Source organism: Amphiprion ocellaris, chromosome 4 (assembly GCF_022539595.1).
Source record: "Amphiprion ocellaris isolate individual 3 ecotype Okinawa chromosome 4, ASM2253959v1, whole genome shotgun sequence".
In the NCBI taxonomy this organism is placed as follows: Eukaryota; Metazoa; Chordata; class Actinopteri; family Pomacentridae; genus Amphiprion; species Amphiprion ocellaris.
In genome coordinates this window covers 7942987-7955293 of record NC_072769.1, presented here as the reverse complement: position 1 = coordinate 7955293, position 12307 = coordinate 7942987, and the positions used below count along the sequence as shown (strand labels likewise).

Here is a 12307-nt window from a genome sequence, read left to right as displayed (position 1 = left end):
GCTACTTGTCAGTTCCAGTAACATTCCATTTTGTTACACAGTGAATGTTTTTCTCTGCATTTCTTTTTGTCTGTTCCTCTGCATGCTAACAATATTACAACATCCTATCTAAAATGTGGAGAGCTGGCTATGTTACAAACAGGTGACATATACCTAAAAAGAAGTTTAGGTTACGTTGTAGACCTTAACCGCCCATTTAAGTTTAATTTACCTTAGTTCACTGAGTGGACATACAGTTTTAGTTTCATTTTCTGAACCAGTTCTGGTTCATTACTTCATGTTCCAGCTTCACTTATAGTTTTTTGGTTCACCTTGATTTGGATTCAACTGTGCACTAATAATGGAACTTACTTATGCGTTTCCAGTCATTGTCATCGTATTTATTGTGAATTACACAGAAGAAAGAAGATGACAGCAGGATTTTAAGCTCAGTGCAAGTATGAAGTGATAAACGTAACAGAAAGCAGTTTCTACAAAAATAGATTTTTTTGCAACATTTTAACTGTGAATATTTAGATTTGAGATTCGCCAGCTCTAATACTTTTGGAGAAGTGTGAATTAAACAGTGGACTCAGTAACACCTATTTTTGTGTGTCTGAATTCAATCTGACCTAAAAATGGTTTTGTTAATGGTTCTATGACCAAAGAGAGTAAATTCTGTGAATTTTTTTGGCATTCTCAGGGCACATCCTGGTCTCAGTGGTCATATATCGACCTGAGTATTTTTACCGTGAGCAACTTACAGTTTAGCAACATAGAACTAACAAAATGCTGACATCAAAAGACAAGTTTCATCTTGTTTTTGTCTTTGTTCTGTCTTGCTTTGGTTTCTTTTCAACTTATTTTTTATTTCCCTCGTGACGACATATCATTAATATCCAGTATGATATCATTTTTGTAATTCCTGTCCTCTAAAGTCAATTCAAATGCTATCCAAAATCTAAATGCTAACTGCAGCACAAATCAAATGTAAGGACAGGTTTTTCAAGGTCATAAATGAGAATCTGGTCTAAAGCAGGCTGACATGGCCTCTCAGTTATACGCAGTGTTCTATTTGTGTAAACACATGCAGACAGCAGTGGTAATTTGGTGACATTCACAGGTTGTTAATGATTACACTGACAGGATAACATCTTTTCCCCTCTCATCCCTACACATGCCCCCCCTCTAGCACTGTTATTGGGTCTTAATATCTTCAAAGGCATTAAAGTCCAGAAAATTGCATGTCTAATTAACAACTCTCCCTGAAACTACCGCTTTGATCTGCAAAGCCCCTGAAGAGATGGAGAGAGCTGAGGGAAGAGACAGAGCAGGATGGGAGAGGACTGGATCGAGAAATCGGGTGTCGAAAAGCAAGATACCAAAACACCTCACATCTTGCAAGCAGCCGTTGGCTCCGAGCTGGAAGGCCAGAGTCAAACTCATACAGAGCTGGATGTGGCCTTGACTCAAAACAGCACAAAATGCTGCAAAGTGTGGTTGTTCTCAATCTTCTCACATGCAGGATTCAGAAAAGAAGGAATGTCAACATTTCTGGTGCCAAGGTCCACAGATGAGGCCTCCAGAAGCCTCTTAGCTCTTTTCCCGCTACAGTTCCTATCAGGGCTAATGCCAGCTAATGAATCTGGGGCTTCAGACCAGAGTGGGCAAGATGCCAAACTTGTCTCTGCTTACGTTGGCTTCAAGACATCGGTGAAGGCAAACCAGCTTGAAACAGCTTGAAAATTGCAAATACTGCCACCAACACAATTAGCATCGGTCTTTGTAACAGCAGAGGTGCAGCAGTTTCACTTACAGCAAGAGCAATAAATCAGCTGCAGCAGCAGGAGTAATTTGTGTGTTTAGGTCAGGTCTGATTTTCTATTGTTGATCAACCCTATACTCCAGGAGCTGTATGATTTCTTTAAAAAATGTCCATCTGTTGTCACCGACAAGCACCAGTGTAGCTTTGTCAAACAAATTTATGATGCCACAGTTATGGCCAAAAAGATAATCATGATTATTTTTGATCAATATTGAGATTGTTTATGATAGTTATTCATTGATTCAAGGCACAAAATATATTGATTGGATTTTTACATTTAACTAAACAAAGCACTGCAAATGCAAAATTCTGCTTTAAAATAAAAAATAATCTTCACTCAAATTCATAGCATCTTCTAGAGGCAAAATACAGATCAAATTTTACCCATAGCACCTCACTTGCTAAACATCTTACTGACAGACATTACAATTTAATGATGCTCCCTCAAACATGTCACTTGTAGGCTATAAGGGAATCTAGCTGGGCAGCTGTGCACAGAGAAGCCTCTAGTCTCCGGTGCAAATATTACATTGAATGAAGTTAAATAGGGCTGCACAGTGGCGTAGTGGTTAGCACTTTCGCCTTGCAGCGAGAAGATCCCTGGTTCGCGTCCCGGCTTTCCCGGGATCTTTCTGCATGGAGTTTGCATGTTCTCCCTGTGCATGCGTGGGTTCTCTCCGGGTACTCCGGCTTCCTCCCACAGTCCAAAAATATGCTGAGGTTAATTGATTACTCTAAATTGCCCGTAGGTGTGAATGTGAGAGTGATTGTTTGTCTATATATGTAGCCCTGCGACAGACTGGCGACCTGTCCAGGGTGTCCCCTGCCTTCGCCCGAGTCAGCTGGGATAGGCTCCAGCACCCCCCGCGACCCTAGTGAGGAATAAGCGGTGTATAGATAATGGATGGATGGATGGATGAAGTTAAATAACACATTTTAATTTAACCAATTTGGGACAAAGTGATTTTATCAAAGTGGCCTATGACTGCAAACATTAACCATAGTTGATCATTTCATTTGCCAGTATCCTGATTCTGACTAATATTTAATCAGTTTTGCAGCCCTGCCATCACTGTGCGGTGAAATTTGTTTGAAAACCTGCCACTCGTGGTTCTTTGACAGTAAAATCTCTAGATTTATGATAAGGAAATTTTCTGAAAGAGAAAAAAGAGAGTCATGTTCAGCCTGCAACTCAACTCAGTGACTCAGTGGTTAGCAGTGCTGCCTTTCAGCTGGAAGATCCCCGGTTCGTGTCCCAGTCTGGGCCAGGGATCTTTCTGGATGGAGTTTGCATGTTCTCCCTATGCATGTGGGTTTTCTCTGGGTACTCTGGCTTCCCCTCACAGTCCAAATCATGCTGAGCTTAACTGAAAATTCTAAATTGCCTATAGGTGTGAATGTGAGTGTGCTTGTTTGTCTCTGTATGCAGCCCTGCGATTCCTGGTGACCTGTCCAGGGTGTCCCCTGCCTTCCGCCCCCCGCGACCCTCATGAGGATTAAGCGGTGTATAGATAAGAGACGGAAGAATGGATGGATGTTGAGGTCATTAGCAAATGTTTACACCTTGATTTCAGAACATATCTGGCTTTTAATACTGTGACTGCGTGAACTGCGAGCTCCTAACCTACTCTAGTTGAATCTCCGCCATCAAATGCACATTTACCTGGAGGGGCAAGTGGACGCTGCAAGTGAGATGGGACAAGACGGAGATGGCAGGAAGGGAGACCAACACGGCCCCAATCACATGACGAGAGATCCAGCCAGAGACCACCAGGAGCAGGGAGCGAGTGCAGTTCATCACCTCCTCCAAATAGAAGGCCATGCTACAGGAGAGGAAAAGAGGACCAAGCATTAGGAGAGGAATACCAGGGATGTGTGCTGAATGAAAAACTTGTATTTTCTCTTCAGCTGTTCCCCCCTTCCTCCTACCTCTTTCCACTCAGTCAGGGGAAAAGCTGCATCAGAGTCTCATTACTCCTTAATTAAGACACATTATTAAAACAACAATGCTGTCCAACTCCCAGCAATAAGATGAAGATTTATTACCCATTTATGCAAGGCAATAGAGTGAAAATTAATTCATTTTTAAATACTCTCAGTGCACACTCATAAAACACAGCACAAATTAAATGAAACACATGTTTAGCACTTTGAATAACTGGAAAGTCCAAGGAGAATGGTTTCTATTTTTTCAGGTCTGGATATATCCCTGGTACCACTAAGTTATTGTGCCAGTTTCTGAGCCAGTATTGGTGCTTCAAAAAAAAAATGTACACAAGCCAGTTGAATCTGACCAGGGAAATTAATCCATTGTGGCGCAGAGGCCAAAGAAAATACAAAATAATGTGTGCTGGTTTCAGTGGAGAGTTGTAGCGCTGCATGTTGGTCTGTCCGTGGTTTTAAATCTTGTGCCACAGAAGCCCAAGAGACATAGACAGTTATTCAAATTGACTGCCTCAGTGGCACAGCAGTGAGCAACAGCATAAATAGTATATTCAGACACTTTTCTATCTAATGAAACAATGCTAAATCCTTATCATTTGCTTCACTAACTCATCAAAGTTTAGGATAATGTAAATGTCGTGTTACAAAAGTGTCATTATTAGCATTTTGGTTGAAACACTTTTGATATAAAATGTGTGCACACTCGCATAAAAGCACACCTACAAACATACAGTCCGTCTGTCTAAACCTCCTCACCGTATGGAGAGCACCAGGGAGGCCAGCTCCAGCAGACCAGCCAGGAGAGCCAGGGCCAGGGCAGCAGGAGCCGGAGAGCCCACAGTGGCCGGGCTCACCAGAGGTGGGAGGAAGCAGGCCAGAGTCAGTGCCAAGAAGACAAAACAGCTGAGGAGAACATCCAGGAAGGAGCTGAAGGTGGAGCTCGCAAATGTCTGCACCTGAACCTGGTTCTTCACCTGAAGAAGAGGAATACGAAGTTCATTTTCCCAAAACCACACCTGCAACTTTCACTGCACATTCATAAATGTTTTACCATCATGTTTCTCTAAAGGTTTGGAAAAATACTGAACAGTTCAACTTATAAACAGAGTTAATCTCGACAACGTTGAATAATACGAACGCTTAATGCTTACACACAATATGAAAGTAGTAGTGTGCACTATAAGAGAATTTTTTTGTCAGTGTTATTACAACAAGCTACAACTATGACGAGTGAGTGTATCAAACATGATCTTAAAATGAAATATTTTATCTTTGTTTGTGAAAAACTGAATAAATACTTTCATCCTCAAAAAGAAAGGAACCACTGACAAAGTGTGATGATAATAGGAAGAGGAGAAAATCACAGATAGAATCCGTTCACTGTAAGCTCTTTACCAGTGGTGTTTCACGTGATCATTAACAAAAATGTGAAGGATAATTTCAGGACATGGCGTCGACCTCATCATTGAGAAAATTTGTTTTGCTAGTCTCAGTGCACAGCAAAAAAAAAAAAAAGAAAAAAACCTGTGCTTTTGTGCTTTTTTTAAATAACAACTATTGCATAAATATAGCAACAATAGATAAATATTCACAGCTTAGCCAAAAAATCTAAACCACATACAAACTTGTTGCAAAAATGCATGAAATGAAGTGTTTTTTTCCTTTTATTCTTTTTATTTTTTCTTTTATTTTTTCTTTTTTTTTTTAAAGCTCTGTAGTAACACTGGCTTAACAGCAGGGGGCTACAAGACTGTGAGGTCAATGCAGGCCAACTGGAACAGTTCCTGAGTGTGTGGCACAAAATTTCAGAAACAAGGGAGTGTACAGAGAGAAAACTGTCCAAAATTCAACAGATGTATCATAACACTGTTGTTTATCATCCCCCTTTTGGGTAAATGTTTTAGTACAATTTAGTTTCCGGTCATTTTTCCCATCCATGTATTACACATATCCATATGGGAAAAAGTCACATTTCAACAGTTCTCTCTTTTGCCAGATCGATCTTCAGGTTAGAATAATATGAGAGGAATATTACAATCACAGGTAGGGTAATGAAACAAGTCAATGCAGAGATCTTATCAGTATACCAATACAGAAGAAAGAGTGTGTTTCTGTATCTGTATGTACCTCCTCCTTGTAGCTAGTGCGATAGGCCTTCTCCAGAGGTCTCTCTAGAAAGTTAAGGCTGACCTTGTTAATGGGTGGCTTGAAAAAGTAGTCCTTCATCAGACTGGGGAGTAGGCAGAAAAAAGGCAAAATGAGTAAAACATGTTAACATGGCTAAAAAAGTAATATTGGACTTTTATTTTGTTAATCAAGTATTACATATAACAATCAATCTGTGTGAAACACAAATGAATCGAAGTTCAGGCCAGAGAAAACATGCTAAGAGTCTGATAATGCTTTCTAAAGTCTGGCTTCTGCATTGGCGTTATCATACGAAAATGAGTGCAGAAAATGAAATTTTTAAGAGCATCCTGAGGATGCATGGAGTTTGCATGTTTGTCTCTGTATGTTTCTCGCCAAGAACATTTGGTTTAATGATATGTATAATCCCTGTGATGCACTAGTGACCCATCACCAAGTGTGGATGTAAATCCTGAACATGCTAGGTAGTTTAAGAAAATATCTATTAGACAGAGTCACACCCCGAGGACAAACTTTTATTCATAAAATGGATGCTCACTGATTTAGAAATTGTGAGAACATGACATTTTATTAATGACCAAATGGATCCCTTTATAACTGTGCAGTCTGTCACCAAGTCATGCTCAGTCAGCCATGCTTGAGTGACATTATCAGCTCATAAATTCCACCTTTAACCTCTTTGCTTACCTGTCCTCCCTGATAACATCCACAAAGTGGGCGTCGCTCTTCTGTCTGAAATTCTTGGCACGCAGTTGGATCAGGGCGGAGTGATCCATGCCTGTACCTGTTGCACCCGGGCCTCCAGCCATGCCAAGACTGGTGCCAGTTCCTGTGCTTGTGCTGGTCTTCTTCTCTTTCTCCTGGAGCATGTCACACAGTGAACTCTGGCTGGCCCGAACTGGGTCCTCCAGCGGGGGACTCAGGAGGCCGTTGGCTGCTCGGGGGCTGTGGCCTGGGATGAACTGGAAAAAGAGGAGATAAGGAGGTGAAGAAGAACACACAAACAAAGAGAGACAAAGGCCATGACTCTTTAAGAAGCTTAAGTGACAAATGCTTAAAGGGGTGCTTGAGAAGTGCACTGCTGCTGTCACTGTTCATGCATGTGCAGTGTACCTTGGCACTGGTGGTCTTGTGTTCGTCTTGGCAGCCATTCAGCACGGCCACATCATCACCCTGCTCTCCCACCGATGACAAGACCACACTTTGGAAGACACAGGGAGGCTGCAGAGAGAACAGGAGAGCAATGACAGAGAGGCTGACAAATTGAAACATTCACCGAAGCAGTTTGTGCTATAACAACGCCATATTTCAAGTAGATATGACTAATTGAGCCATAAATACTTGTGTGTTGACAGTTTAGTTAAGTCCAGCTTGAAGGACAAGCCATAGTGAAATGCAGTTTCTCATTAACTTCCCTGTAATTATAACTCAGAAATGAATATGAACACATTTGGAGCCAAAATAAAAGGAGTGGGAGTACTGCAAAAAAGTCGCACGCAACCTAATTTGAAAAATAAAGCAAAGTACCTGAACAACTGGACAACAGCTTATGACAACTGTTGTCTTCATGCTGCAGTGGCTGCAGATCAAAATTCTGAACAAAAAGCATTCAATCTAGTAATTTAGTAATTTATGGCATCATTTATCATAAACATACAGAGTATAAATGCTAGTTTGGGTTCCACGCAATCATCATCATCAGTTTATTTACTCTTACCCCAGTCCTGTCCGGTGGTTGGTGGGACAGCAGGGGTTCAGCAGCTTGTGCCCCTCCAGGGATGAGGTCCGGTGTGTGGGGCTGAGGGCAGGAGAACTGGCTGACGCCCACAAAATCCCCACCCGGAAGTCCAACTTGAGAACAGCCACACTGCACATCGTGATCCAGCTTCCTCCCTGAGATCAGGTAGGTCTTTAGCCCTAAAACAGAGCAAAAACAGTTCGATTTGATTAGAACTTTGTAATCATGACTTTTACTTTCACTTTGTTGTTTTGATTTGACAGGAAAAAAGAGGTGCAGCATAAAACAGAGAATACAGTGTTTGTTTGTTGTCATCCACAGACACCAAAGAGGTGATAATTAATGCTGAGACCTTCATAAAACGCATTATTCTTGAGAGTAACAACAAAAACATATGAGGCGGGATGAGCCACCACAACGCACTTAGCAATTTGTTTATACAAAACAATAAAATATTGTTCCAGAATTTGCAGTGACCAGCATCAGATGCCTCTAAAAGCTCAAAGAAAGCTGATTCTATCCTCTAACTACCCCTGAGCTCCTCGTGCTTGATGTAAGTGCTAATGTCAACGGCTTGATACAAACTGGAACAACACAAAAACTGGACACTGACCATTGGCCTTTAGAACATTTTGTAAATTTATTGTATGTATTTATTTCACTTGTAAAGATAATGTCTCGTAGCACACACGCCCTTATCTGCCTATCATCACATATGCTTTGTTGATGCACACACACAAGCAGGCAGTAATGCAATACTGGGTGTTTCACCAACTATGTTTGCACATCAGCCCAGGGCTCTGGCCTATTCACACTGGGTGTAGAGCCAACAAGGAACTACACAAACAGTGGATTAGAGCCGTGGCCCATAGCCAGCTGTTATCAGCCTGTCCAGACACACAGTAACCTGGCTAACTGGCCTCATTGTTCAAACAGCTAACGATGCTAACCTTGTTAGCACGGAGATGAGTGGAGGAGCAATTGCAGGTCAATGAGGAGATCTGGTCAGGCTGTATCTGTGAGTTCCCTGCCTCAAGCTATGTTTGTGATGTGCACAATTTCCTCCCAAAGAGAATAACTTGAGGCCAACTTGCAGCATATCTGCATCTTTCACGTATTTGAGATTCTGGATTCCAGACAAATATATTATATTGATGCATGCTGAGCCAAACTATGAGTCCATTTTTTTTTCCAAAGATTTTTGTCATGTCTTAGCCAGATTATCACTTCCGATTGAGTAGTAATAAAAGTTTGCTATTTCAGGTTTCCTTAATTATTGACAGACGCAACTGGCCTTCAATAAAAAGCTATTTTAATTTATGAATTATAGCACGCATGCAAACAACCTACTCTGGAGATATTTGTCTATTTGGTTTAAAAGCTCTAGAGTGAGTGAACTCAGTGGCCTGGAAACAAAAAACCTAATTTAATGTTAAAAAGACTCACAGTCTAAGGGAAGCATTTTGGAAAAATCCTTCAAAAAAAGTTAATGCAGCTCCTTTTTGACACAGTGACACTTAACTTTTGAAATCTAATCTCTTTGAACTGCCAATACTTTCATTAAACGTAATGACATTTTTATATAATTATTTTTTATTGTTTCTATATTTCATTATATACTGCATTTATGTCTTCTCTTATCTTCTGTCTTTTTGGTTTTTTTCTGCTTTTATCTCTTGTCTTTTGTCTTTTTGTTCTTTTTTTTCCCTTTTAATCAGTTTCAAACAGTTGTGCTTTTCAACCTTCAACCTGTCTGTGCTGTTTTTGATTTATGACATTTTCTCATTTTATTCAGCTGTTTCATATATATATATATATATATATATATATATATATATATATATATATATATATATATATATATATATATAAAAATTTTGTACCTTCGCCTGTTAAGCACCTTCATGATCTTTGTGTAGGATAAGTTGCCATATTAATAAATTTGCTTGCTTGATGTATTAAGTGAAGAACCGTTTTTTAAGAAATGAGATCATTGTGGTCCACAGACATCTCCGCCACAGTACCAAAGAATTACATCACTGACACATACCATAATGTGTAATTAATTTTTCTCCATATTAGAGAGTTGCAAAGAAAAGTATGAAATGTTCTTAAGATGAGAGGGAGGATCCATTCAGTCAAACTGTTCATGACCTGACTGCATGTCAAGTCAACTGACATGTATATTTTATTTTGCAGGGGGAAAAAAGCACAGATGTGCATTTATGTGTCCGGCTCTTGAAGTGTGACTGATGACATTTTTTGTGAATCAAACACACACATCTATTTCATTCAGTCCTCCTTCTCTGTAGTGAGTTACTCCTTTTTCTTCGCTCTGCAGTGAGTCAGTGTAAAACTAATCTAATGTGATAATGAGTACTTCACTGTAGCACTGGATACAAAACAGACAGTTGTAGAGGCACAACTGCTACAAACTAAAAGGTTTCAGTTTTAAGAAATGCTGTACAGCTTTTCAAACCGGCTGACTGTGAAATTTCAAGAATTAATGATGTGAAATAGAAACCTGCTTAAAATATTTCAATAATTTGGTCTATCCAGTAATACATGCTGCAAATATAATCCAACGCAAGATACATACTGATGGAGTTTAAGCACAAATTTTTTGCTGCTTTCTTAGCTGTATAAATCAGATTAGTTATGATTTGAACTTATCATGGGACTTTGGAGCCATTTTGCTTTTTGTTCTGGGCCCTAGGACAGTATAGCTTTCCCGACTATCACGAAAAGGTCTGTCATTGTCCCTGTGCCATCCATTAGCTCCTAGGCAGTAGATGTGAACACGTTTTTTGCAAAAAGAAAAATATAAGACTGTGAATCGCCTATTGATAACTCACCTTCCGCTATCTATGTATTTTCATCTCAGTCTCCAGTGGCATACAAATTATGTCGCTAAAATGTTGTGCCTTTTGTAGTCACCACATCTTTCAGGAGATTTTCCACTGACATGTAAAGCAGCACTCATCACAATCACCATAAAAAAACAAATGAAGGAATATCTTTTGGGAAACTGTTGTTCATCACTGCGCTGGAGCTTGAAAGAAACTTAGAGAAGAGAAAATTTAGGCCTCTGAGATCAGAAGGTGTTTGCAGTAACTAAAGTACTTTCATTGTTCATGGATGAAAAGCCAAGACGTTCCTGACTCAAGAAACCTACATCTGTACTAAACTGGTCAAGAAACCAAACAGTAAATCTGATCACATAAGAAGTTAAGAGAGGTAAAAGAGATTATTTTAACAATCTGTGTTGCACAGGCATTTTTCAAAGCAGATAACTTGACTTGTTATAGTAGGAAAGGCGCAGGCGTTAAAAACACTAATAATGCCTCTGTTCTATTCTGATGCCCCAGTAAGCCATGACAATGTGACAGGGAGCCAGTATGTACATCATCTTTTCAGTCTTTGTATACATTATAAATAGTCTTACTTTTATAGTCAACTGAGATCAGCTGCTGAAGATTCTCAAAATGTGATATAGTAATAGCCTAGTTTTTGTTTTTGTAAAGACTGAAAAATACTGTGGCAAGAGATACACGCAGAAACTGACTTGAGACGCTTTTTTTTGTGACCTGCCCTCATCTTCAAGCATGCCTTCTCCATAACAGGCAAAATGCTGACAAGTTAGAGACACAGACAAGATAGTAAAAACAGACAGTGGCAAACGGCACAGAAATGGAAAGGGGGGGGGGAGTCCCAGAGCACTTTGAAGGCCACTGAGTTTAGCATGCCTCACATAACCCGCATTCCTCGTCTACTTCCATTTCAGCTTCCTAACTTTATCAGCAACCTGCTCTAAACTCTAAAACACACCTTGAATTGTGAGGGTGATGAAATGCTTGACATAACAGACGGTGGAAAGTTGCAGTTTTCCGACAGCGAAGTGCACAGTAAGTTCATGTGTGAGTGTGTATGAGTGCAAAGGTATCTGCTCCCCCCCAGATGCAGTACATTACCTCATGTACAGTATCTTCTGTGTGTTGGTCCAAGCTCTACAGCATAACAAAGCTAATTCATTTGTGTGAGTGTGTGTTACTTTGTGTATTGATCTTCACTGGGCTCTGTACAGGCAGCAATCTGGGAAAGAAACTGACACCAGCACTCTAAAGTCTCAGTGCAGCTCAGTGGGCTTTATTGATTTATTCAGGCCAGCTGGCTGGAGTAGGTAGGGTTCAGCCGGGGACAGCTACTACTACTACTACACCTCACACGCACACAAAGACACCAAAATGCCATATGCCCGTACGTTTAGCAAGACATACACTAGAGGACTGAAGTGCCTGGCCAACCTAAACTACATGTCATATGATAGCATGAGTGCAATGTAAATGACTGACTTCACTCGGGCTGTATCATCTTGAAGTTTGTACCCGTTAGTCATGCCTGCTGTTCAACCTCTCTGAACCCCAAGCAGTCTCTGTGCGTGTTTCGCTCCTGTCACATTTTTACTCACTGTGGCCTCATTTTTCACTGCGATATAAAGTCCTGCTCCTCTATGGAAACACAAGCACAATCATGACAAGAAAGACACTGAACTCCAAAATGTCTTCTGTGCGGCATGGTATAGTTAAAATGCCACAAATCGTTTAAAAAAAAATTTTAAGTTAAATTTCTTTGATGGTTTTCCTTTTCAAAAACGGAAAAAAACTGAAATCAAC

General features: G+C 40.2%; 1 protein-coding gene across 1 annotated transcript in view; it reads right to left on the bottom strand.

The window, feature by feature from the left end:
• The window catches only part of adcy9 (adenylate cyclase 9), a 43174-nt gene that overhangs the window by 9777 nt on the left and 21090 nt on the right, over positions 1-12307 (bottom strand). The window contains exons 2-7 of the mRNA XM_023272322.3: positions 7614-7813; positions 7010-7117; positions 6584-6858; positions 5876-5978; positions 4505-4722; positions 3468-3627 (exon numbers count right to left, since the gene is read on the bottom strand). Coding sequence (XP_023128090.2) covers positions 3468-3627; positions 4505-4722; positions 5876-5978; positions 6584-6858; positions 7010-7117; positions 7614-7813 — 1064 coding nt within the window. The remainder of the gene's footprint in view (positions 1-3467; positions 3628-4504; positions 4723-5875; positions 5979-6583; positions 6859-7009; positions 7118-7613; positions 7814-12307) is intronic.